Genomic DNA, 27,617 nt, shown 5'->3' on the forward strand with positions numbered 1-27,617 from the left:
GCTACAGACCTGAGATGCTGGCTCTCAATTCCCGAGGGAGCCTGGCCCTGGCTGAAGACTGAGCGTGTGAGTCAGGGAAGCAGTTGGCGGAGAAGGCCCACCTGGCTCTGGGGAGATTTATAAGAGCTCCATCTCGGGATGAGGCTCAGTCCTCTTGCAGTTGCTTGGATACCTGCCAGGAATCTTGCCTGGGCTTTTGGCCTCTCCCAGTTTAGCCCTCACGGCTGTAGGGCAAAGTGAACAAGGTGACAAGGAGGAAGAAGGTACCATTTGACTGGAGGTTCTGGTGCCTGGATGTGGACCCAGACTCAGTGCATAGCTCTCTGGCTAGGAAGAAAAACAGAGTTACCTCACAATGGAGGCTGTCTAGCCAATAAGCTGCTGCAGAATCCCAGGAGGAAGGATGGTCATCTAGGACCACCTTTGCTGAGTAAAAATGAAGAGTGGCTTATAAGGTTCAGTCAAATGACAGTTGCTCAGACAGTTACATGGACTTCCACCTATCTGGAAGGAAGTGTAAATCAACTTTTAAAAAAATTATTTATTCCAAAAATATTTATTGAGCACCTAATATATACTAGGAACTGGATAGAAAACCTACAACAGTCTTTTCACATGGAACGGCCCATCTTCTGAGACTAGGGGAGACAGTCAATAAACAGAAAAGCATGTCGAGAATCTGTTAGCTGCTAAAAGAAAAATTATGCAGAAAAGATGAATGAGGAGTAGAGGGAGGGTTGCAATTTTAGACTGGGTAGTGGTATGCTTCAAATCTTAAATGTCCCCTAAAGCCCGGTCCCCAGCTGATGGTTCCATTGGGAGCTAGTGGAGCCTTTAAGAGGTTGGGCCTGGTAAAAGAAAGTGAGGTCACAGGGGCACCTTTGAAAGGGAAGGTGTGCCCTCCTGCTCTCTTTCTGCCCCAAGGAGAGCAGCTTTGCTGAACCATGTGCTCCTATCACAGGCCCCAAAATCGTGCCTCACCTCAGGCCCAAAATGACGGTGCCAACCAACCATGGCGCTCTGAAACTGTGAGCTAAAATAAAATCTTTCCTCTTTTTAGGTTGATTATCTCAGGTATTTTTGTCACAGCAATTAAATGCTAACTCAGAAAAAAATGGGTACTGAGAGGCAGGGTTGTTGCTGTGACTATACCTGACTGTAAGCTTCAGAAACCTTTGGAAATGGTTTGGAGAAGTCTGGAATAGTTTGGAGAAGCAGACTAGAGAAAGCCTAGACTGTTGTAAGTGGACCTTAATGGGCGATTCTGGTGGACGCTCAGAAGACATACTGTGTTGACATAAAATAATGACTCTACGTTAACAGGAATAAGAAAATAGTATGTTCCAAACCACACATGAGTGGCCATGTCCCTCAAAACATAGATTCAAGTTAATCTGAATGATATGTCCCACTGTGGAACAAGTTACATGAGCTTTCATAGTTACAGAATGAAAGTAAGTCATAAATCAATACATTTACCAGTTACATTGATGAGAAAGTCAGGTCGGTGGGTTATAGCAAGGTGGGGAAGCCTCTTCTACAGGTTTCAGATGTTACAGCATTCTAGCCTTAGGGTAGGTGGAGGCTAGAGGTCTCCTAGGCCATTCTGAGAAGTTATTGTGACCTACTAGTCACAAGAATGTTAGGTCAGATACAGAGTTAATGTAATTGACTATAAAAGGCCTCAGATAGCCCAAGATAATTTTGACTCTTGACTTCCAACTTTCCAGTTCTCCACAATCATGATGATCTTGTCATCCATGGTCAGGCACTGGTAAAATAAACAAAATTTATCATCCTAACCATTTTGAAAAATTTTAAAAAACCTTATTTTTATTTTATTATTATTATTATTATTATTATTATTATTATTATTATTATTATTATTATTTGCAGCACTGGGGATTAAAACCAGGAGAATTCTACCACTGACCTACATTGCCAGCTCTTTTATTATATTTTGAGATAAGGTTTTGCTAAGTTGTTGAGGCTGGCCCTGAACTTGTGATCCTTCTGCCTCCACCTCCCAAGTTCCAGGCATGCGCTAACACACATGGTGCATTATAAACAGTTTTAAGTGTGCCGTTCAGTAGTGTGCAGTATACACCCACACTTCTGGGCAACCAATCTCCAGATTTCTTTTCATCCTGCAAAGCTGAAAACTATACTCAGACAAATTCTCCATTCCCCTCTCTTCCTATGCCTGGAAGATTATAAATCCTATGTCTCTAGGTACCTCAGTAAGGGGAATTATATAGTGTATCTCCATTTGTCACTGGCTTCTTTCATACCATAATGTCCTCAAGGTTTATCCATGAGACACCCTTTGTCAGGATTTCCATGATTTTTAAGACTGAATAATATTCTATTGTGTATGTATATACCCATTTTGTTTTTGTATTTATCTGTTCATAGTCATTTGGGTTTTTATCCACTTATAGGCTATTATGAATCATGCTACTATAAATATAAAGGATCAATATTTCTTCAACATTACATAACTGTCCACTTAAAATATACTACAAAAATCTTCGTGTCACTAAACTTAAGAAATAATTTTTAATGGTTGGAGAATGTTTTGTTCATAAAGTTGAATTGATTGAGGCATAATCTTTATCCAGAAAAACTAACTTTTTTAAAGTATGCAGTTCAATGTAGATCGTGGTGTTAGTTACAGTCTTGTAACTAACACCACAATCTACAGAACACTCCTAAAATCTTTTTTTTATTTCCAGTGCTCCTACAACATCTGGCCCCTGGTAACCATCACTGTGTTCCATCCTGACAGTTTATTTTTTTATTTTTTTTATTGATTTTATTTTTTTAACACATGACAGTGTGATACATTACAATTCTTATTAAACATATAAAGCACAATTTTTCATATCTCTGTTTGTACATAAAGTATGTTCACAACAATTCATGTCTTCATACATGTACTTTGGATAGTGATGCCCCTCACATTCCACCATCCTTGCTAACCCCCTGTCCCCTTCCTTTCCCTCCCACCCCTCTGCCCTATCTAGAGTTCGTCTATTCCTCCCATGCTTCCCCTTCCTACCCCATTATCAATCACCTTATATCAGAAAAAACATTCGGCATTTGTTTTTTGGGGATTGGATAACTTCACTTAGCATTATTTTCTCCAACTGCATCCATTTACCTGCAAATGCCATGATTTTATTCTCTTTTATTGCTGAGTAATATTCCATTGTGTATATATGCCACATTTTTTAAATTCATTCATCTACTGAGGGGCATCTAGGTTGGTCCCACAGTTTAGCTATTGTGAATTGTGCTACTATAAACATTGATGTGGCTGTGTCCCTGTAGTATGCTGTTTTTAAGGCCTTTGGATATAGTCCAAGGAGAGGGAGAGCTGGGTCAATAGTGGTTCCATTCCCAGTTTTCCAAGGAATCTCTATACTGCTTTCCATATTGGCTGCACCAATTTGCAGTCTGACAGTTTAAACTTTTCCAGAATTTTCTGTAAATGCAATCATATAATAAATAAGCTTTTAAGTGTGGTGTCTTTCATTTGGCCTAATGCTTTTGAGATTTATCCATGTTGCTGAGAACATCAGTATTTTTATTGCTTCTTATAGCTGAGTAATATCCCATTGTATGGATGTGCCACAATGTGCTTATTTGTTCACTTATTGGACATTTGGAGTATTTGTAGATTTGAATGATTATGAATAAAGCTACTAAAACATTCACATATAGGACTTTGTGTGGTCAAAACCTCTCTTATCTGGTGAATATTTAGGAGTGGCCATGCTTGGTCATATATAAGCATTTTAAGTTTTTTACAAACTGCCAAAGTTTTACAAACTTTGGCAGCTTGTAAAAACCTTAAAATATATATGACCAAACATTCTGAATTGCTACTATCAATTTTTAAGAGTTCCGGTTATTCCTGCCAGTCTTTTATTTTTAATAAATCCCTTACTATTGGATATGTAAGACATTTCCAGTTTTTTGATTGTAGAGACAATGTTTGAAGCCTTATAAATATGCCTTTGAGTATTTATCTGATTATTGCTTAGGGTGAAATATTAGTAGTTAAGTCCAATAATATTCTTATTTTCAATCCTGATTCATATTTCCCTCAATAAAAGCTTGGTGCCAAATATACTATTATCAAAGGAAAAGAGTGTCACTTTTTCCACATCCTTTAAAATAATAGTTTTTATTAATGGTTTAAATATTTAGAAATAGGATAAGTAAAAATGGCTCATTGTTGCTGTAATTTTTAATTCTATGGTTACTACTGAAGGTACACCCTTATGTAACCTGGACATCTCTATTTTTTCTCTTATAAATTGCCTGCTTGTGTTTTTTTGTCCCTTTTTCTATTTTTAAAGAGGGAGGTTATGAAGGGGTGTGTGTGTGTGTGTGTGTGTGTGTGTGTGTGTGTGTGTGCTTGTGTGTGTGTGTGTGTGTGTGTGTGTGTGTCATTTGGGTATTTGTCTTCATATAGTCTGAAAATATTTATTTATATTAGAAATAATCATTTATCATTGTCTATGCTTTTTCTTAAAATTTTAAATGTGTTTGAGTCGAATTTCTTAATCTTTTTTCACTTTGGTTTCATATTGAAAGGATTTACTGCATCAAAATTGTAAAATGTTTTCAGTTATGTCATTTAAAAATGATTATTAAAAATTTTATTTTAAATAAGCATCACCTGCTTATCCACAGTTTCAGTTACTTGTGGTCAACTGTGATCCGAAAATATGAATAGAAAATTCCAGAAATAATTCATAAGTTTTAAATTGCCAATCTGAGTAATTGGATGAAATCTTGAGCCATCCTGCCCAGGACATTAATCATCCCTTGGTTAAGTATAGCCACATTCTGTTGGTACCTGCTCCATGTCAGTTGAGGAAGACAGAGACAGAGAGTGCTTGTAACCGTAAGAGCAAACACATTTACATGACTTCTATTGCAATATATTATAATCATTCTATTTTATTGTTAGCTATTATTGTTAACCTCTTACTGTGACTAATTCATAAATTGAACTTTATCATAGATATGTATGGGGTAATCCAGTTTTTATAGGGTTCAGTACTATTTGAGGTTTCAGGCATAACTGGGGGTCTTGGAACATCTTCCCCACAAGTAAGGGAAGAGTATTGTATTTAACTTTTAACTATTATTAGAATCCTGGTTCTGACACTTATGGTTTGTCCAAATCTCTTAACCTCTTGGTGTCTTTCCTCATCTATGAAATGACTATAATAGTAAAACCAATATCAGATAGTTTTTGGAAGACTGAATGAGTTAATAATACACATATAGCATTTCAATAGAAATTAGCTTCCAATAAGTGTTATTATTATGGCCGTTAATCCATTTTCCAGACAGCTAACTAGTTTTCCCCCATGCCATTTATTGAATTATCTGAATTTCCTATTTTATTGAAAGCTTTTTCTTGTGATTTCTTGCTAATTGGTCTTGAGGGGTCTCTGCTGAGTGGTTGAAATCCAAGATGGCTACCATTCTCTAGGTGAGCCCTGATGCAGGACAGGTAGGTTCAGGTGTGTCTGTCAGGTGAAACACAGATTCATCAGTATGTCCCCTTTAGAAAACATCACTTATCACAGGAGACATCAAAATGAAACAGAAGCAGTTTTTAATTTGCCTACAAATTCCAAAGAGAAGAAGACAGCATGCCTTACAGAGCCAATGGGAATGGAGGAGCCATTTGGAACATGCACACTTGACCTGTGAGTGGAGAGCAGGAATGAGAGAGAAATAGAGGGCTGGGAAGTTCTAATTGGTGGGTTTAAAGCAAGCAGACAGGAGCTCTAGGATGATGGTTAGTATGTGGAAAAGAGAATGATTTGCTTTGTTTTCGCCCTTTTCACGGATTCCTTTTATATCTAATACCTTGCAGGGAGAAAAAAATCTCTGTGACCCTTGTCCCAACAGCATGCTTCAAAAGTTAAATAATCTGAGGTAAAATGAGGTGAGGGGAAAGTCATGCAGGAAGTCACACAAACATTGCCAAAAAACTTGAATACAATGCTCCCACTTAAAATACAATGCCCACATTGTTTGGTGTTACTGACAATTACTAAGGAGTTTCCCTAGCTTGCTTTTATAAGTTATATTAATGTTGCTCAATTCATTTTTGGTTTTCAAGGTTTAACTGTAGTCAGTTTGGTCTAAATACCAACACTGACCTGATCTTCTTACTAAGTAGGGGCTTGTCCTGGGCAGAACAAAGGTGAACTTGAGAGGTGGGGTAATAGTGAAGCAGGGTGGGAGAAAAATGTTTAAGGAGAGGAAAACCATGTTGCTGAGACTCTGAACTAAGTTGTGGAAGTCCTTTGGGTTTGCTAATGAGATTGAGAGCCCAGGGTGGAAATGATGACCCCAGACTGAAAAGGTAGAGTGTGGACCCACTGTGCAGCCTATGAGTCTCCCATCTCCCAGCAAGGACCCTGCAGACTCTGGGTGTGGATGGCCAGCCTTTCCTTCTTCTGAGTGGGACTTGTGTTTCTGAAGTACCTTCTAGAAGTCCAGCAGGTAGAAAGTAACACACAAAAACAGCAGACCAGGTCTTGGGAATTGGGGTCACCCCTCTTCTCCTCCCCTTCACACCTTCCCTGGGCTGCATAGAGATGATGGATGGAAATAAGGGGGAAGGGCTCTTCAAATGTTCTTTTAATACCAAGGCTGAAAAAAGCATGGATCACCCCACGAACCAACGCGTATGCTGAGAATCCCCAGGACTGCCTTCCACATCTGCTCAGCTACCTAAGAGCATTTCCCCAAGTTCAGTAATGAGAGTGGGGAGCAGTCACCACCAGGAAAGTTGAGTGGTGTCTCAAGTTGACTAGTCTCTGCCAGCCAAGGACAGAATGGAGAACACACTCTGTTATGGCAAGTGACAAGTGACAAGGGTATCAGACCCATGTTCTACTCCAAACCCAACTTCCAATGGTAATAACCTGGGCAAAGTCCTTCCTGGTTCCCCAGAGCAATGAGTGTCCTTTAAGGACCTATGATGGTGCTACTCTTTCCCAGTAGATAGTAGACTGGTTCCATGAGAGGAGGGATTCTTTTTGGATTCATCAGTGTGTCCCCTTTAGTAAACATCACTTACCAGTCAACTTTTGCTGCATAAAACTCCCACACCTTATGAATTCAAACCACAAACATTTATTATTTCTTACAATGCCATTGATGATCTGTATAATTTATTTTCTGTTTTTGTTTTGTTTTGTTTTGTGCTGGGATGGAACCCAGAACCTTGTTCATGCTTAAACCTGTGCTATACCACTGAGCTACACCTCTAGCCCCTATCTACACAATTCCTATTGTCTTATGACTGGAGCTGGATGTGGTCCAGGTTGGCCTCTCTCATTTTGACAGGCTGGTTGATCTGGGGGAAAGAGCTCAGCTGGCGTGATTGTTTTCTCTTCCACAGCATCTCTTCTCCGCCAGTCAGCTGCCCCAGGTGTTTTCACTTGATGGTCTCAGCTCAATACAGCAATAAGAATGCAAGTCTCCATGCATAAGTTATCACCAAATCTCTGCTTGCATCACATTTACTGATGTCCCACTTGCCAAAGCAAGTTAAAAGGTCAAGATCATATACAAGGCATGGAGGTATAGACTCACCTCTTGATAGGGAGCTGCAAGTCCATTTGGTCAAGAGAAACTTATGGCCCTTTTCCAAATCACTATGAGAATCTTGCATTATGCTTGGCACACAGAAGATCATCAAGAATGTTAATTGCAAGAATTAAGAGGTAAAGTCTATTCAAATACTTCTCAGGTCTACCACTCCTTCTCTCAGCACATCTAGACCTGTGCATTCTTTTCACTGTTGGGATCTTTGAACTAGGCTAAAACTGAATCTAGTGGTTTGGAAATTAATATGGATGGTGCTTTTCTGAGAGATATTGGTTATCTTGGACCTAACCATTTCTGATGCTGGAGTTCTTCATATCTTGCTGAATTGTGCGTTATGTCCCCACTCAGTCTACTGTTTGAACTGATCAGGAAAAGGGAAAACCTTTTGTCTACAACAGTATGGTCAGCCTAAGCTAGTGGCACCTCCTTCTGCAAGTTGCTGCCATCTGGAGCCCCCTCATAGCTTCTTCCTGCCTAGCTCCACTCAAGGTGGGAACCTCATCAAAAAATTCTGGTAGAATCCAGAACCTTCCATGGGAGAGTTCTAAACATAGTGGAAAGCTAGAGGAGGAAGGTGGAGGAATAAACAACAAAAACAATAATTTTTTAAAATTACCGTTTAGATCTCATAGCTGCTGAGTTCTTGGTTGCTTTACTGTGACTTTGCCCAGAGAAAAGGCAAAACAGCAACACAAAGATTGTCCATATAAAAAAGAACCATATCATTATGAGGCACATGCTGGTGAGTGAGGAGCAGCAACAATCTCACAGCATAAAAATGGTGGAGTTGGAAAAGGGGAGAGAGTCTTCAGGCTTGATCAGTTCATCAAGGGCCTGGTAAGTCCCCGCCACAAAGCCCACAAAGCCCAGGATGCTGATGAGGGCGTCCTTGGCGATGGTGAGAGGGTTCATGCCCTCTGAGTAGTAGGTGGTGATCTCCAGCAACGGGGGGATGATGAGGGCCAGGGCGCTGCTGCTCACGGAGCCCACCAGGGAGAGGACCAGGTCCAGACGGGGGACGAGGACGGCCAAGATGCCTATGGGAGATGATAAGGATGGAGATGGAGAAACTCAGGCTTAGCCAAGCTTTTAGAGTTTATTCTTAAAATTCTCTTCTAAACAAACAAACATATGTTTCACAAAAAGTAAATTATAGAAGGTAAAATTTGAAAGTCTTCTAGCACCTCTAATAACACTCATTAGAGGCTATACATTAAAAAATTTCATATGTCCCCTCCCAGTTTTTCAAATATATGCACTCATATTGTTGGAAGAAAAAAAATGTTTTCTCTGCTAACTTAGATTCAGTGGTAGGTGGTCTGCAAATTTAACTGATGACAAAGAGATTAGCAAGAGAAAAAAAAACAGCTTATTTATGACCCCAGAAACTTCATATGCATTAGCTTTCAGACCAGCCAAAGACATGGATTTAGGTAACCATTTAATAAGAACTGGAAAGTTTGACAGTTCCTGAGAAGTTTTTTTTTAAGCAGTTTTATCTATTCCAGTGACAATGGTTAGTCTCTGGTATAAAACTCCTAGAGAGAGACTTATGAAAGTTGTATTTTTCAGGTTGTCCCCCTGAAGTCAGCAAAAGAAGTTGAGATAATGCTATTTTCTGCAGCTTCTGTTTGTACAAATGTTTTTAGCTTACAATAATCCATAGGCCACTGAAGTACACATTTTTAATGTTAGCCCAAATTTATGCATCCTTAGGCAGGTCAAAGCTGTGGTCAGATTGGACCTAATGGTTGCCCAGTTTCAATGTCTGCCTTGGAGGTGAAGGGTGCTGGCTCTGGGCTTAGATGACTTGGGTTCAGATCCCACTTCTGACATTTACTGTATAATTATTGATTACCTGCTGTCCCCAGTTTCCTCTTTTGTAAAGTGGGGCTTAGCCCAGTCCTATTTTATGAGAGTTCTCATGGGGACTGAATAAAATATCATGAAATATGATCTAGAAGATGCTTACTTAGCACAGTGCCTGGCACACAGTGTTCAATCAATATCTTCTGATTATTTGATAAGCTGCTGTCATTTTTCCTTTGGCTTGTTAGTAGGGTTGTTCTTGAGGCTTAAAGGAGTTAATACAGGTAAAGCTTAAGTACAGCCCCAGAAATACAGTAAGAGATTAATAAGTGCTGTTTTTCATGACTATGCTCTAACATTTGACTGATTCCTGATCAAGCAAAGGTGGACAGGAACATTGTGCTCTGTATTCTACTCACATGTCAGGCAGACCAGGGCAAAGCGCATGGACAGGTCCACAAGCAGTGACCAACGCTTTGACACCCGGGAGACAGTAAAGGGGATGATGATTTCTGCAGGGACATAGAACTGCAAGGCGTAGGTGCACAGGATTCCAATGATGTAGAGGAGCTTGACCGACTGGTATAGCCTGCAAGACAAGCCAGAGTCATGGTCTCCACAGCCACTTCACTTGGACACTTGGGCTCCTACAAATACTAGCCTCTGATCTTGGGACAATGCCTTGAGCTACTGTTGCCCTATCTGAAAATGATGGAGAGGAACCTTCTAAGAATCCAGAGGAAATTACACCAGATCATGCAGTAAAACTAGAGTGAAGCACAATGGATTCAGGTGGAAGAGTCGTCTCTAGATGAAATGTAAAGAAACTTGAGTACATTTATATGAACAGTACCTTTACCAACCACTTGATGCTCAGTTTCAGATTTTAGGAAAGAGAGGCTCAGGCCAGATACCTTTCCCAGGGAGAAAATCGATATGTGGCTAAGACCAAAAAGTTCTGGTCTTTAGACTCTCGTGGTTTGTGATCTGTCAGCCCTCAGGAATTCTCTGGATCCTTCAAAGTTCTTGGAACATAACAGGTCCTCAACAAATACTTCTGGTTGGTTGAGGGAACTACAGAATGCCAAATACTTGGGGGAAGATACAGTTTACAAGTGGAGTTCTACAAAGTCTCCGGGTGGGTGGGGAGGCCAATTAAAGGAAAAATGAGGTCATCTGCAGACTTTGAGCTATGGGGCAGAGAGAGGCCTCAGGAAAGGTTGAGTTCCATCAAAGTTTTGTTTGACCTGTGGAAATATGAGTACTTCCCTTTCATCCACTAATGTTGTAGATCCATCGCACGTGTTTAAGAAGTGTATGTGTGTGAGTGTGAGTGTGTGTGTGTATACACATACACACACAAGCACGCAGATGCTCACATTTGTGTGTGTGTGTGTGTGCAAGTGTGTGTGTGTTTAGGCCACTCCTTAAAAAGGCTAACTTCCACATTTCTGTGTTTCTTACACTAGTCCTGCTCCCAAGAACAACCTGTTTACTCCATTTTCAGTGGTTCAAACCCCACTGATATTTTGAAATTCCTTTCTTTTAAGCAGGTACCACGAGCTGGATGCTTTTAGATACACCATCCAATGTGTATTAATCCCCATGGCAATCTGCCTTATCGATGAGAACATTGAGAGAAGTTAAGTTAATCATCCATGAGGACTAGCACGTAGGAAGTCCTACTGGGACTTGGCCCCAGGAGCACCAGTGTGGTCTCATTGGACAACTGCTTTCCCCACTGTCTCATTCTGGTGTGCCTTCTTTCCTCAGAAGTCCCCAGGCCTGTCTGCTGCTCTGGAAATCTTCCTTTCCTGGTGTATGGAATAGTTTGCAAAAGTATACTGCCTACCATTGCCACTGGATGGATCATAAGCTACTGAAGCTAGTGAAGCTCCAAGATCATCATCCACACTTGTTTACAACCCCATGTATCTAGACTGGCATCTGTGTATAATTAGCACACAGTAACAGGTTGATGAATAACATTTATCACCTTGGGAAAAGGAGCCCCAGTTTAAGCAAATTAACTATCTGCTTAAAAAAAAAAGACACCCTATTATTAATGTCATCATCCTTTTGGGGACAAAATGCTGCAAAATGTGGCTTCATGTGGCTATTTAAACATGGCACTATTGAAGTCCGCAACATCTAACTCCATGAATTGGGGCACATTTAGACAGAAAATTTTTACAGATTACAATGGTTTCACCAAGTTGGTTCTTGTTCTGCACTTTTTCTTATCCTAGCCACCCTGACTTGTGATGTGTACCATTGGCTGAGGCAAGCAAGACTTGGCTCCACATCCTAGTGAATAGCATTGGAGGAGTTGCCACCTCCTGACTGTTCTCTGCCTCTCACCTTCCTCCAGTACTCCTCCCTTAGGTGACCCAAGACTCTCACTTCCATTCTCTCTTCTTAAAGCATGTCCTCCTTCACACTGAAATACAAGGCCTAACAATGTGGGAAGCTCTTGTTGAAGAAGGAACACTGAGCCCAAGTTTCCAGTAACAACTCCACTTCTCCATGAGGGAGTTTCTCTAGACTTTGGTGTGTTCCAGCTGTAGAAGGGAAGTGGAAGAGATCTACACGCTCCCATCCATCCCTCAATCCCTGCCGCCTATGAAGGTACCAGCAATTGGGCAGGTTAAGGGTTATGCTGGCCTTGATGTCATCCCCAAAACGCAGGTATCCCAGAGTTCCAATGCTGGTGTACAGGGCGGTGACGATGGACAATCCCAAAGACAGGATGGCTGGGAAGCGGCTGGCATCCTTCATCTTGTTTTCCAGAGGCAGGACCTACAAAAATATCACAGTGTAAAGAGGAAGGAGGAAGGGAAAAAAACATGAACATAAAGAAGTGAGCACCATGTCACTTTTGGGTTTATATCCAAAAGAATTTAGAAGCAGCACATTAAAGGATAAGTCATCAGCACTATTCTACAGCTCAGGAAACAGAGGCTAAGATAGATGAAATAATCTGCCCAAGAACCCTTGGGTAGTAAAAGACAAGAGACTGAATTTAAGTTATATCTTACTATGGAAGTAACTGTCTAGTTTTGAATTTTAGCATCAGAAGTGATACGCAGTAAGCCTCTACTGCATTGCATCCCGTTTTTAGGGATGGTGACCTACAGGTCAAGTCCTCAGCTTAAATTCTCAGTTGCTGACTCATGAGAACTTAACCAAGCCACCCAGCCTCTGTACCTCATTTTCCTTAATTGCAAAATGGGATTAAAAAAATATCTGACTTAAAAAACAAAGAATTTGGAAGCAGGGAGTTCAAGAGATATCTGTACTCTTGTTCATGGCAGTATTATTCATTATAGGTAAAGAACATAAACAACCTAATTGTACATCAAGAGAAAAAAATGTATAAACAAAATGTTCTAGATCCATGCAATGAAATATTACTCATCCTTTAAAATATAGGAAATTCTTTTTTTCTTCCTTTTTTTGGTACTGGGAATTGAACCTAGGGGCGTTCAAACACTGAGCCACATCTCCGGTCCTTTCATATATTTTACTTAGAGACAGAGTCTCTCTGAATTTCTTGGGGCCTCACTAAGTTGCTGAGGCTGGCTTTGAACTGGTGATCCTCCTGCCTCGGCCTCCAGAGCCACTGGGATTACAGGGGTGTAGCACCATGCCTGGCCAAAATGTAGGAAATTCTGACACATGCCACAACATGGATGAACTTTGAAGACATTAGGCTAAGTGAAACAAACCACAAAATGAGATACCACGTGGTTCCATGTTATGAGCTACCTGTAGTCGTCAGTAACATAGAGAAAGAAAATAGAATGGGGTTTTCCAGGGGCTGGAAGGAGGAAGGAATGGGAGTTATTATTTTGTGAATTCCAAGTTTCAGTTTTACAAGATGACAGATTTCTGGAGATGGATGGTGGTCATGGTTACCTAGCAATGTGATTGTAGTTACTACCACTGAACTGTACACCTAAAGGTGGTTAAGATGGTAAGTTTTGTGTTAGGAATATTTAACCACAATTAAAGGGAAAGGTGAAATACAGAGGAGGGGGAGGGGAGGAGAAAGAGGGAGTAGAAGAAAAGGAATAGCGGGGGTGAGGAAAGAGGGGAAAAGTGGGAAAAAGAAAAAAGAGAGAGGCCTAAGTCAAGTCACAAGATAATGGGGACCACTATGAACTGGAAGGACCCCTCAGGTTATCCAGATAAAGGATCTCAGCAACCTGCGACAGCTAGATCTGGCCGGCAGGTGCATCTTATTTAGACAGCTTAGGCCTTTATTTAGTTTTGATAATATGTATTTATTGTATGTATTAATGGAGTTCAGTGTGATATTTCCACACATACCTACAATGTGCACTGATCAAACCAAAACCTCCCTTTTCCCGCCCCTCCCCTTACAATCTCTAGTAATCACTCTTATATTTTCTGGTTGACTTTTTTTTTTTAACGTATGTGTATGAGAACATAGAGTACTTGACTTTCTCTGCCTGGCTTATTTCAGTTAACATAATTACCTCCAGTTCCACCCATTTTGCTGCAAATGACAGGATTTCATTCTTCTTTATAGTTGAATAATTCTTCATTGTGTGTGTGTGTGTGTGTGTGTGTGTGTGTGTGTGTGTTTTCTTTATCCATTCATTGGTTGAAGGGCACCTAGGTTGATTTCACTATCTTAGCTATTGTGAATAGTGCCACGTAAAATACAGGGTGTACAAGTGTCTCCTTGGTATGCTGATTTCATTTTCTTTGGGGTATGTACCCAAAAGTGGGATATCTGGATCATATGGTAGATCTATTTTTTTTTTATTTTTTTAAGAAACTTCATACTGTTTTCCATAGTGGCTATACTAATTTACATTCTCAGTAAGGGTGTATATGAGTTTGCTTTTATCCCCAACCCACAGCATTTGTTATTATTGTTTCTTATAATAACCATTCTGAGATGAGATGATACCTCTTCATGATTTTGGTTTATATCTCCCTGATGGTTAAAGATATTTTTTCATATATTTATTTGCCACACATCTATTTCACACATTTATTCTGTACTATTTCTTTTGAGAAGTATCTATTCAAATTATTTTCTCATTTTTTTCCATTGGTTTACTTTTTTAAAAATGTTTTTGTACTTATAGATGGACAGAATACCTTTATTTTACTTGTTTTATTTTTATATGATGCTAAGGATGAAACTCAGTGCCTCACACATGCTAGGCAAGTGCTCTGCCACTAAGCTATATTCCCAGCCCTTTCCTGTTCTTTTGATGTTAAACATTTTGAGTTCTTTATATATTCTGGATCCTCCATGTGATGAACAACTAGCAAATATTTTGTCCCATTCTATATAGGTTCTCCCTTTGCTCTGTTTTCTTTGTGGTGCAGAATCTTTTTAATTTGCTGTAATACTATTTTTTAGTATTAGCTTTTGTTTCCTGTGCTTTGGAAGTCCTATTTGGAAAATCATTGTTGTGTTGTTTTCTAGAAGTTTTGAAGTTTCAGGTCTTATCCATTTGACCCACTTTGAGTTGATTCTTGTACAGGGTGAGAGACAGGGGTCATGTTTCAATTTTCTCCATGCAGATATTCAGTTTTTTTCCAGCACTATTTATCGAAGAGATGGTCCCTTTTCCAATGAATGTTCTTAGTGCCTTCACTGATAATTATTTGGTTGTAGATATAAAGATTTGTTTCTGGGATTTCTATTCTGTTCTACTGGATGATGTGTCTATTTTTATGCCAATAAAGTTTTATTTCTAGTTCTATGAAAAATAAATCCACTGGTATTTGGACAGAGATTGGATTGACTCTGTATATAACTTTGGGTATTATGGATATTTTACTGATATTAATTATGCTAGTCAATGAACATGAGAGGTTTTTCAACTTTTTTGTGTGGTCTTCTCCAATTTCTTTCATTCATATTTTATAATTTTCATTGTAGAGGGCTTTCATTTCCTTAGTTAAGTTTATTCCTAGATATTTTTTATTTTTGTAGCTATTCAGATTGCAGTGGCTTTCATGATTTGTTCCTAAGAAAATTCATTATTGGTGTACAGAAAAGCTACTGATTTTTGTGCCTTGATTTTGTATCCTGCTGTCTTATAGAATGTGTGTATCAGTTCTAATGGGTCTTTGGTGGAAATGTTAAGTTTATCTATTTATAGAATAATGTAAACAGGGATAATCTGACTTCCTCTCTTCTTATTTGTACTTTTTTATTCATTTTTCTCACCTAATTTCTCTATCTAAAACTCTTAGTCCCATATTAAATAAGAGCAGTTAGAGTGGACAGTTAGAGCAGTTAGAGCCTTGTCTTCTTCCTGATCTTAGAGAAAATGCTTTAGCTTTCCCCCTTCAGTGTCATGCTGGCTGTGGGGTTGTCATAATTATCCTTTATATTCTTCTATAATTTGTTCAGAGCTTTTTATATGAAGGGTGGTCAAATTTTATCTGATTATTTTTCTGCATCTATTTAGATGATCATATGATTTTTATTCTGCTTTTTGTTGATGCATATTGAACCATCCTTGCATCCCTAGGATGAAACCAACATTATCATAGTGGATGATCTTTTTGATGTGCTGCTGAATTCTGCTAGTATCATATTGAGAGTTTTGCATCTGTATTCATCAGGGATATTGGTCTAGAGGGGTTTTTTTTTGTGTGTGTGTGTGTGTGTGTGTTTTCTTGTCTGACTTTGGTAACCTGGCCTATGCTGGACTTCCAGAATAAATTTGAATAGGTACCCTCCTTTCAAATTCTACAGAATAGTTTGGGAAGTATTGGTGTTAGTTTTTTCTTTAAAAGTTTGGTAAAATTTAGCAGCCAAGTTGTCCAATCCTGGGCTTTTCTTTGTTGGAATATTTTATTACTGTTTCAGTCTCATTGTATGTTATTAGTTTATTCAGGTTTGTATGCCCCTTTGATTCAATTTGGATAGTTTATATATGTCTAGAAATCTGTCTATTCCTTCTAAATTTTCAATATATTAGCATATAGTTTTTCATGATAATCCCTCATGATTCCTTGTACCTTTGAAGTATTGATTGTAATGCATCCTTTTTCATCTCTTATTTATATTTTCTCCCTTTTTCTTGGTTAGTCTAGATGAAGGTTTGTCAATTCTGTTTCTCTTTTCAAAAAACCAACTCTGTTTCATCGATTATTTTGTGTTTTTTTAGTCTCTATTTCTGTCCTGATCTGTTATTTAGATTAAGTTGGGGTTTGGTTTGTTCTTCCATTCCCAAGTCCCTGATAAGCATTAGGTTGCTTATTTGAAACCTTTCATTTTTAAATGTAGGCACTCAATACTATGAACTCCCCTCTTAGGACTGCTGCATCCCACAAGTTTCAATATATTGTGTGACCATTTTCATTTGGTTTGTAGAAATTTAAGTCTTCCTTCTGACTTCCCCAATGGCCCACTGTTCACTCAAAGTGTGTTGTTCAGTCTCCATGCATTTATATAATTTCTAAAATGCCTTTTGTTGTTAACTTCTAGTTTTATTCTACATTATTTTAAAAAAATAAAAGACATGACTTCATTTTTTTTTAATTTGTGATGATTGCCTTATGGCCTCATGTAGGGGTTATTCTAAAGGAAGTTCTATGTACTGATGAAAAAATAATAAGCATGTGTATTCTGTAGCTATTGGATGGAACATTCTGTAAATGTCCATAAAGTCCATTTGATCTATAGCATAGTTTAACTCTTTTGTTTCTTTTTTTTTTTAAAGAGTGAGAGAGGAGAGAGAGAATTTTTAATATTTATTTTTTAGTTCTCGGCGGACACAACATCTTTGTTGGTATGTGGTGCTGAGGATCGAACCCGGGCCGCACGCATGCCAGGCAAGCGCTCTACCGCTTGAGCCACATCCCCAGCCCCATCTTTTGTTTCTTTGTTGATTTTTTTTATCTGGATTATCTGTTCACTGGTGAAAGTGGGGCATTGAAATCCCCCACTATTATTCTATTGAAGCCTGCCTCCCTCTCTCTCTCTCTCTCTCTCTCTCTCTCTCTCTCTCTCTCTCTCTCTAATACTCTTTGTTTTATAAAACTGACACATGTAGATTTATAAATATTATATATTGTTGAATTGATTCCTCAATCACTATATAATGACTTTCTTTGTCTCTTTTTATAGTTTTTGTCTGAAAGTCTATTTTAAATTCCATTTCATTTGATATAACTGCTGCTCATTTTAGGCTTCCATTTTCTTGGAATATCATTGACCTTTCACTTTCAGTCTATGTCTTATGAAGAGATTTTCTTGTAGGAAGCTTATTGTTGTGTCCTGTTTTGTTTTTTTGTTTTTTAATCCAATCAGCTAGTCTGTGTCTTTTAGTTGAAGAATTTAGCCCATTTACAGTTGAGGTTATTAAGTACAGGTAAGGACTTTTTCCTGCCCTTTTGCTGATTTTATTCTAGTTGTTTTGGATATTCTTTGTTCTTTCCTTCCTCTCCAGTTCATCTTTATGGACTGATGGTTTATTATATTGATAACGTTTATCCATTTCCATTTCTCTTCTGTGTATCCACTCTTCTAGTGGGACTTATTCCTGCACAGGCTTTTGTGACATGTTCTTTCTTCCACTCTGGGATGTAGGACTTCCTAACATGTCTTTTGCCAGGCTTTTCTGGTGGTCATGAAGCTGACCATGCTTTGCTCTCAGGACTGAGTGTGAACATCACAGAGGGGTGCTCCAGTTCCTGCCACAACCTCTCCCCATGCAGCATCTGTGCCCACAACATTGACTGGTAGGAGGACAAGTGCTTCAGACCCCTTGTCATTGCTGGTGCCACCAGTGCCAGAGGCTCTTGCTGGTTACAGACCTAGAATCAACAATGCCTAAGGAGACTTCTATCACTGGATAGGGGCCACCATTCCCATGGTGAGCACCACCCACAGACTTCTGTCTTCACCACACCTACCTCAATTACTAGATTACCTCCACTTATCCATTACCTACAGAGACAGTGAGTCTATTTGTCTCCATTATGGTATGTACTGTGCTCAAACTCACTAATCACAGCCAAAGATTACAGTCCAGTGCCAAGTTAGACTCAAGACCAACATTACATAATAAATTAATATTCCACATCACATGTTTAGGAGAAAGCTGCTTATTAAGACTACTATAAAAGTAGTTGAGATATCTGTCTGTTCTACCAGATGTGCAAATATCAATGTACAGCATAAGATATATGGAGAAAAAAAAAGGTAACATGAAACTCCAAAAGAACATAACTCTCAAATAACAAATTCCAAAAAATTGAAGTGGATTAAATGTTTCATAGAGAATTTACAAGAATTATTTTAGAAAAGACCAGTGACATCCAAGAAAATATAGATAAACAGTTAATAAAATTAGGAAGAAAAGTCTAAACATGATGAAAAATTCACCAAAAAAATATTGGAAATGAAGGAATCAATAAGTCAAATAAAAATACAACTGAAAACCTCACAACAGGGTAGATCAAGCAGAAGATAAAATATCTGAACCTAAATACAGGTCTTTGGAAATATCCTATTCAGACACTATTATCTCTAACCCCTTAAGTGAAGAGAACATTAAAGACTTTAAGACACCATTAAGTGAATAAATATCTAAATCTGTGGAAAATCTATTTAATGAAATAATAATGGAAAACTTCCCCCAAATGGAGAAAAATATGGACATTCACGTATAGAAAGCTTTTATAGACCCCAAAATAGACATGACCAGAAAAGATTTTCACCATATCACACTAACAGTCAAACTGTCAAAAGACAAGACAGGCATTTTAGAATCTATAGAGAAAAGCACCAAGTCACATTCCAGGACATTCCCTTACTCATAGCAGATTTCTCAGCAGAAACTTTGTAGGCTAGGAGGAAATGGAATGTTGTATTCCCAGTCCTGAAAGAAAATAACTACCAACCAAGATCACTGTACCCAACAAGGCTATTCCTCCTTCAGCAACGAAGGAGAAATAAAAACCTTCTAAGATAAGCAAAAACAAGGAATTCATGACCAGCAGCACAGCCTTAAAATTTTGAACAGGAATGCCTTTAGACACAGCAGGCTTTTCCACTCACCAGTCTCCCTCTCACCTTCCATGACTGAACGCCTGGCCTCTTCTCTGGCAGTACTTTCCAAAGACATTTGAGTTGAAGGCTCCTAATTCTGGTATAGGTTATCCCTTTTCACTGTATAGATGAGGAGACTGCGATGCATGGTATACAAGGGGCTGCTGACAGCTGAAGAGCTTCCTGGTTATCCTAAAAGTTCATTTCTTCATACTCGAGATTCTCTATCTTTTATCCTCAGAATTGCCTCTTTCCTATCTCTACAAAAATCCAAGTTGAGGCTAGACTGCTGTTTTGAAGGACACTTCTGTCTTTGGGATTCTCATCCCTTAATTTCCATTTCAGGCTCCCAGTAGCTAGAGACCATCTCCACCTTTCCCTGCTTTTTTGTTTGGGCTGTGTGCTAAACACACCTTTTATGGACCCTTTAGCTGATTTGTGCCTTAGTCCTTTGTAAGAAAATAGGCAAACAAGTAAAACTTATATTTTGGAATTCTTTGGAGAATTACATACATGCTATAATGACCCATAATTAGGGCTTAGTCAATGGTGGATAATATTTTTTAATACTATGAAGACCACAACTCTAGGAAGTTGGTACTTTTATAATTCTTTTTTTACAAAAGAGAAAAACAATGCCAAAAAAAAGTAATTTGTCCAGAATTATTCAACTTGGAAATGCTTCAGACATGGATTGTAGACCAGGGATGCCCTCCAAAGTCCCCGTACTTGCTTCTACGCAATCTTGCCTGTACTCATAGCATTGGGTGTGTTGAGTATTAAATAGGAACTTAGCATTTTTTGCCCTTAAGTCTTTTTTTGTGTGTGTGTCTTTTATGCACACTTGCCAGCAACTCATGCAAATGACAGACATTTGAGTGCAATGCCATGTAGGGTTCTTGCTTTAACTTTCTATTTTCTTCTGGGTTAAGTCTAGTTGCAGTAGATGCTCCAAAGATTACATGGAGGACAGACAATCCAACCTGAGCTCTCCCACCCCCGTGACACACTTGCTACAAAAATGAATTTTTATAAGGCCATAACATGCTAAGTAGCTGGCTTCCTTCTCTCTCTGGCCCATCAATCAATGAAAGGGATAAATGTCAATTGATATAATATGAAATGGTCCCTGGGCGAGTGTCAGACATATTGGAGATGAAGTTGCAGCTGTTTCCTAGTTCCTTTCCCATTTCTTGGGCTCCCCTTCTGTGAAATTGGAAACAGGACTAGAAGTTAGATAATTTCAACTCTGATAGAAATAAACACTAGCACATAATTGGCATTCAGTACATACTTATTGAACAAATGTTATCAGCATTTTATAGTTGGGGAATTATGGTTCAGAGAGTAGCCATGGCCACGGCACTATTCCAGCACACTCTGTCTCCAAAATCATTAATCATTCACTCCACTCCTGAACTCTGTTTTTTCCATGACTGTCTTTGTGTGTGTGTGTGTGTGTGTGTGTGTAACAGATAATAAAAATAATTTTATTTGTGTTTTGAATGTGTCATACATAATGAAATGTGGATCATACTGCCTAATACTCTGAAATTATAAATGTCAAATAAAAATTCAGAACACAAAGTATTCCCAGTTCCATCTAGATATCTAGATGGAATAAGCACTCCTTCTCTCACTCTTGCTCTCTCTCTCTCTCTCTCTCTCTCTCTCTCTCTCTCTCTCTCTCCCTCTCTCTCTCTCACTCTCCCCCCCCCTCTCATTATAACTAAAAACCTTGGACAGAATACATAAAGCAATTATACATCAATTGTGAAGAGGAAATAGTAACAGGTAGATTGGGGAGGAAACTTATAACTAGAAAAAATGAACACTCATGTAGTGAATTTTCTGATTTTTCTTCCTTCCTGTATCTCCCAATTTAAACTCAAGGGAAGCCCAAATTCTAGGACTATGCAGTGGATGAAGACAGAAAAACTTCAAGAAACACTTTCTCCTTTCAGATAGAAGATCTAGAATAAGGATCCCTGTGGGACAAAGAGTATGAGGAGAATCCACATTTTCTGTTCCTTTGATTTCTCTCCAGTCTGTGACCCCAAGGCAAGTCCCAGTCACAAAGCTGCATTTTGGTGGATCAGTGCCTGTGAGGGTCACCCAGGCACCTACAAATCCTTCTCTTTGAATAGAGGAACTGAGAAAGTGGGCTTTGGCGGAGGTGGGGGTCTGAAGAGGTTGAGAAATCAGGAACTGGCCACATAATTCATGGGGCCTTTGGCAAAATGAAAATGCAGTATCCCTTTGTCAAAAATCAAGAATCTCAGGATGGTGGAAGCAGAGCATTAAACCAAGTTGGGTCCCGTGAGGCTGCACAGTTTGAATGGCCATGAAGCTGGCCCTGGAAAGAGTCTCTGCAATTTTATCCCTATTTTCTCTCCATGTTTAACTCTAGAGGCAGACCCAGTCACAGCAAGGGCACAAACATGTAGGAGGGCCAAGGCCCTGGCATTCCAGCCAGGGGACAAGTAAAAAGAGGCTGTGAGAGCTGGGGAGTGTACAGGAAAACACAGGAAGGAACTGGAGAAAGAGGTCCTCTGAAGCTGAGAATGAAGCCCCGGGCCCCTCCCTGAGCTGTACCTATCTATGTGGAACTGATGTGAAGCATCAAGAGAAGGTTTAAGAACTGAATCACTATGTAAGCTACCATCTACAGGCTGGTCCTTGGGTGGCACAGAGGCAGGGTGGGGACAAATACCACTTCAAGAGCTTTGAAACTAATCTGATATTAGTACCACCGTAGCCCAGAGAAAGTGGGTCAGTCCTTCTGATTGGAATCTAACCAGGTTGACTGATAAAACTCAAAATCAACATTCTCAAGAGGATTTCAATGGGTTCCAGAGTTTCATAAAACAATATTCAAAATGTAAAGGACGAACTCAAAAACTCCTCAACATAAAAATAACCACAAAAATCTCAACAACTCCCCAGGGAAAAAACAAAAGATGCCAACCCTAAGATAACTCAAATGTTGGAAATATCAGACAAAAATTATAAAGCTATGCTCCACAAAGTGAGAGATAAGACTATTAAAGCAAATGGACAGGTATAAGGTCTCATCAAAGAAGTAGAAGGAATAGAAAAGAACCAACAGGAATGATCAAATCTGAACAATACAGAGAAAAAGAGGGTTTTTTGTTGTTGTTTTTTTAAGAGAGTCTCAGAAACCTGTGAATATATATCAAATGGTGTAATGATCAGATCAATGAAATCTCAGAAGAAGAAGAGAAAGAGATTGGTACAGAAAAAAATTGAAAAAAATAATGAAAACTTCTCAAATTTGGTAAAAGACATACATTTACAGATTCAAGAAATTAAGTGAGTATCAAACTGGAAAAATTCAGAGAAAGCTATACTGGCTACAATACATCTGCTGAAAATCAAAGATAAAAAACAATTATGAAGCAACCAGAAAAAACAATATTACACAGGGAAACAATGACTCAAGCAACTGCTGACTTCTCACCTGAAACTATTGAGGGTAAAAGGCAGGAAAACTTTATTTTCATATATATGAAAAAAGGCCTAGAATTATATATTGTGAAAAAGTATCCTTCAGGAATAAAAGCAACATAAAACCAATCTCAAACAACAGAAAGAGAAAGAAAATTGATTGCTAATAGACCTGCTCTAAAAGAAATGCTAATGGGAATTCTTCATGGCACAGGGAAACTTGGAATTTCAGTAATAAAGAGCAATAGAAATGGCAAATATCTGGAAAGACATCCTATGTTCATGTTTTCTTCTGATACATTTAAGGACTGTATATGACTATTGAAAGCAAACGTGATAACATTGTCCAATAGTGTTTTAGTGTATTTAGATGTAATATACATGGCGATACAACATGGAGGAAAGTAAAGAAATATATATCATTGTAAGATTTCTACAGTTTATAAGCAGTGATAAAATATTAAAGAAAATTTTGAAAAATTACAGATTTGTGTTATAATTGCTGGAACAACTACTAAAAGCATTTTGAAAAGAGATATAGTCAAAAAGTCAGTAGATAAATTAAAGTGGAATACAAAAAATTATTCAAGTAACCCAAAAGGAGGTAAGAAAGAGAAAACAGAAGGAAAACAAAAGAAAGGGTGAAACAGAAAACACACAGTGAAATACAAACTTAAATTCAACCATAATTACCTTAATTGAAAATGATCCAACCATTCTAATAAAAGATAAAGATGATCAAAGTGAATTAAAAAACAAGAACTATATTCAGTCTCTAAAAAATCCACTTTAAATACAAGAAAAAAAGGACTGGACTTATAAGAAAAGAAAGCTATAGACCAATATTCCTTATGAATACAGATATAAAGTTCCTCAATAAAATACTAGTAAAACAGGAATGAGAGGTAAAATACTGAGGAATGATATTGACCATATTATATTGTTATATTGTATGCATGTACAAATAGATAACAACAAATCCTACCATTATGTCAACCATAATGCACCAATAAAACTATGGAAAATAAAATAAAATACTAGTAAACTACATGGAGCAGCATACTAAAAGTATTATGTACCATGACCAAGTGAAATGTATCCCAGGAATGTAAGGGCAGTTCAATATATTAAATTAATTAAAGTAATATGTCATAGTAATAGAATGAAGAGGAGAAAAGCCATGATCACCTGAATGGATGCAAGAAAGAACTTGAAAGAAAATCAGCATTGTTTCAGAATAAAAACACTCATCAAACAAGGAATAGAAGGGACGTCCTCAACCCCATAAAAAGCATCCAAGAGAAACCTACAGTTAACATCATATTGGATAAAAAACTAAGTGTTCCACCTAAGATCAGAAATAAGAAGGGGATGTTTGCTGTCATCACTTCTATGTAGCATTGCACTAGAAACTCTAGCCCAGGCAATTAGACAAGAAAAAAAATCCAAATTCACACACATGCAAACACACACAACTATTGTGTACTAAACAAGTTGCATGATACAAAAATCATACAAAAGTCAGTTGTATTTTTGCACCCTAAATACTATGAACAATCTGAAAAGGAATTAAAAAGACAAAACCACTTACAATGGCATTTAAAAAAGTGCTTAGGGACATAATTTAATTAAGGAGATGGAAAGATTTTTGTATGCTAAAAACAATAAAAATTTGTCTGAAGAAATTAAAGGAGACCTAAATAAATGGAAAGACATCCCATGTTCATCACTGCAAGACTTAATACTGCTAAGATGGCATAAAGACTCAATAAAATTCCCGCTAAAATTCCAACTGCCTTTTGGACAGCAATGTACCTTAAAGTTGGAGGAATTTCAAAATTTCAAAATAAAATCTAAACCAGACAAAATTGTGTGATTTTAGTATAAGGATAGATATATTCCATTCCTATAATGGAATAGAGTCAAGAATTCAGAAATAAACCCATATGATCAATGATTTTTAAAAAGATTACCAAAACTCTTCAATGAGGAAAGAATGTTATTTTCAATAAATTGTGATGAGACAACTGGATAACCATATATAAAGAACAAAGTCACCATATACCTTATGAAAATTATAAGCAGTAAAATTATAAAACTCTTAAAGAAAACATTAGGGTAGGTTTTCCTGATCTTGGATTTGGCAATGTAATCTTGGATATGACACCAAAATCAAAAGCAAGAAAAAAAAAGGTAAATCAGACTTCATCAAAATTAAAAACTTTTTTGTGTTAAAGATACTATTTTCAAAAGTGAAAAGATAATCCACAGAATAAAAAAAATATATTTGCCAACCATTTATATGATAAGGATCTACAATTCAGAATATATTAAAGAACTCTTAAAAACTCAGTGGCAAAAAGACAATTCAAAACATCATATGGAACTCCATAAATAGGTACAAATTTGTTTTCCTTATATGTCAAAAATGAATTTAAATTTAACAAGATAACACAACTAAAAATGGGCAAAGGACCTGAATAGCCATTTCTTCAAAGAATATAAAGAAATAGCTAGGAAGCACATGAAAAGATATTCAATGTCATTAGTCATTAGGGAAATGCAAAGCAAAACCACAATGAGCTACTGCTTTGTACCTTCTAGAATGTACCAAAAAAAATTAAACAAACAAAAAACTCCAAATTAAATCAATACAACAAAAAAAAAATAAGAAGTGTTAGCAAAGATATGGGGAAACTGGAACACTTAATGTTTGTTGGTGGAATCCAAGTAAATGGTGCAGCCACTGTGGAAAATGGCTCCTTAAAATGTTGAACAGAATTGCCATATGACCCAGCTTTCTCACTCTGGGTGTATACACAAAAGAACTGAAAACAGTTGCTCAGACAAAAATATATGCAAGAATTCTCCTAGGACTATTGCTTACAATAGTTAGAAAATGGAAGAAACCTCAAAGTCCATCAAAACAAATGGATAAACAAAATGCTTTAGATGCATACAATGGAAAATTATTAACCTATATAAAGTCTTAATTGCTGACACCAATACTAACATGTACGAACCTTGAAAACATTGCTAAGTGGGAAACTGTGGGGAGCCACATTGAGGTACACTGCCTTCCAGTCCTGATGCACCATTGGGATCTGAAAGATCACTGTAGTCTGGATTCGGTCTTTTCCCCTGCTTGAATAGCAAGGCCAGTCTTCTGAGCAGGCATACTCCTGGGGTTGAGCTACACTCATCTATTCCTTTGTAATCCTACTCCTTTTGCCCTGTTTGGGATAGAATGTTCCATGGAAGCTCCCTTTGTGTATCCCCTTCTCTTGCTCTGCTTTTGGGTGTGGTCTTCCTAGATGTCAGTCAACCTGCTGAAAGCAGACATCATGAAGCTAGACTCAACCCCCTGAAACCTGATTCCTTGCCTCATTTGAATGGCTTCTCCCCAATAAAAGGGTTCAGTAAGTATGCTCTCTGGGGTCAGAGGAGCCATCACAGAACCCAAAGAAAAAGGTATATCTGTCTTTTGTGTGATTATTTTGTGCAGGCAAGTTCACCTGGAGTGACCCTGAGTGTTTTAGTCGTGGAATGCGACAGGGAACCTACACACAAAAGGAAGCATACTCTATGATTCTATTTACATGAAATATCTGAACCGAGCAAAGGCACAGGGATAGAAAGCTGGCTTGCATCGGAAGAATGGAGAGAGTGAGTGCATAATGGGTCTCTTTTTTTTTTTTCAGGTGATTAAAATGTTCTGGAATTAGTGGTTATGATTGTATAATATTGTGAAAGCTATCAGACTGCATTAAAATGATGAAATTTATGTTATGTAAGTTATCTCAATAAAAAAATTAAAAGGATGGAAAAAATATATAGCACATACACACTAATCAAAAGAAAGTTGAGGCTTTCATACCACTAGTTTAAAAATGAAGCATCTGTTATCAGTACAACTTGTTATAGACACAACAGTGAATCAGTATAGGAAGTTCAGAAACTGACCCATACACCTGCACCAATCAACTTCATATAGAATGCAAAGCAACTCAAGACAGAGTCTCTTCCACAAATGATACAGAAACAAGGGGCAGCCTATTTTAAAAAATAAACTTCGACCTATTAACAACTTGAAAATTAACTCAAGAGCAGATCATACATCTAACTATACAATGGAAACTGTAAAGCATTTAGAAGAAAATATCTGTGAACTTGGGTTAGGAAAAATATTTTTAGAGACAACACCCAAGATCCATAAAAGCAAAGTTTTTATATATTTGACTTTATCAAAATTAAAAACTTTTGTTCCATAAAAGAGAGTGAAAGGACAAGCTGCAGACTAGAAACTATATTTAAAAATTATATAATCAATTAAGGATTTGTGTTTGGAATGCCTGGAGAATTCTTAATAATAAGTAAACAACAGTTCAGTATAAAAATTTTTTACAAAAGATTTGAACAGATACTTCACCAAAAAAGGTATACAGATGCCAAATAAACACATAAAATGATGCTCAGAATCACTAGTCATTAGTAAATGCAAATTAAATCATAATCAGATACCACTACACAACTATCAGAATGGCAGAAATAAAAAATATAGCAGGGCTGGGAATAGTGGTAGTGTGTGTGTGCACGAGGCCCTGTGTTCAATCCCCAGCCCTGAAAAAAA

General features: G+C 37.9%; 1 protein-coding gene across 1 annotated transcript in view; it reads right to left on the reverse strand.

The window, feature by feature from the left end:
• Positions 1-7,153: 7,153 nt before the first annotated feature.
• Positions 7,154-27,617, reverse strand: part of Slc36a2 (solute carrier family 36 member 2) — a 33,522-nt gene continuing 13,058 nt past the window's right edge. Inside the window, exons 8-10 of the mRNA XM_005325481.4 lie at positions 12,095-12,261; positions 9,882-10,051; positions 7,154-8,690 (exon numbers count right to left, since the gene is read on the reverse strand). Of these exons, the coding sequence (XP_005325538.2) occupies positions 8,419-8,690; positions 9,882-10,051; positions 12,095-12,261 (609 nt within the window). The 3' untranslated portion in view covers positions 7,154-8,418. The remainder of the gene's footprint in view (positions 8,691-9,881; positions 10,052-12,094; positions 12,262-27,617) is intronic.

Source organism: Ictidomys tridecemlineatus, chromosome 1 (genome assembly GCF_052094955.1).
Source record: "Ictidomys tridecemlineatus isolate mIctTri1 chromosome 1, mIctTri1.hap1, whole genome shotgun sequence".
NCBI lineage: Eukaryota > Metazoa > Chordata > Mammalia > Rodentia > Sciuridae > Ictidomys > Ictidomys tridecemlineatus.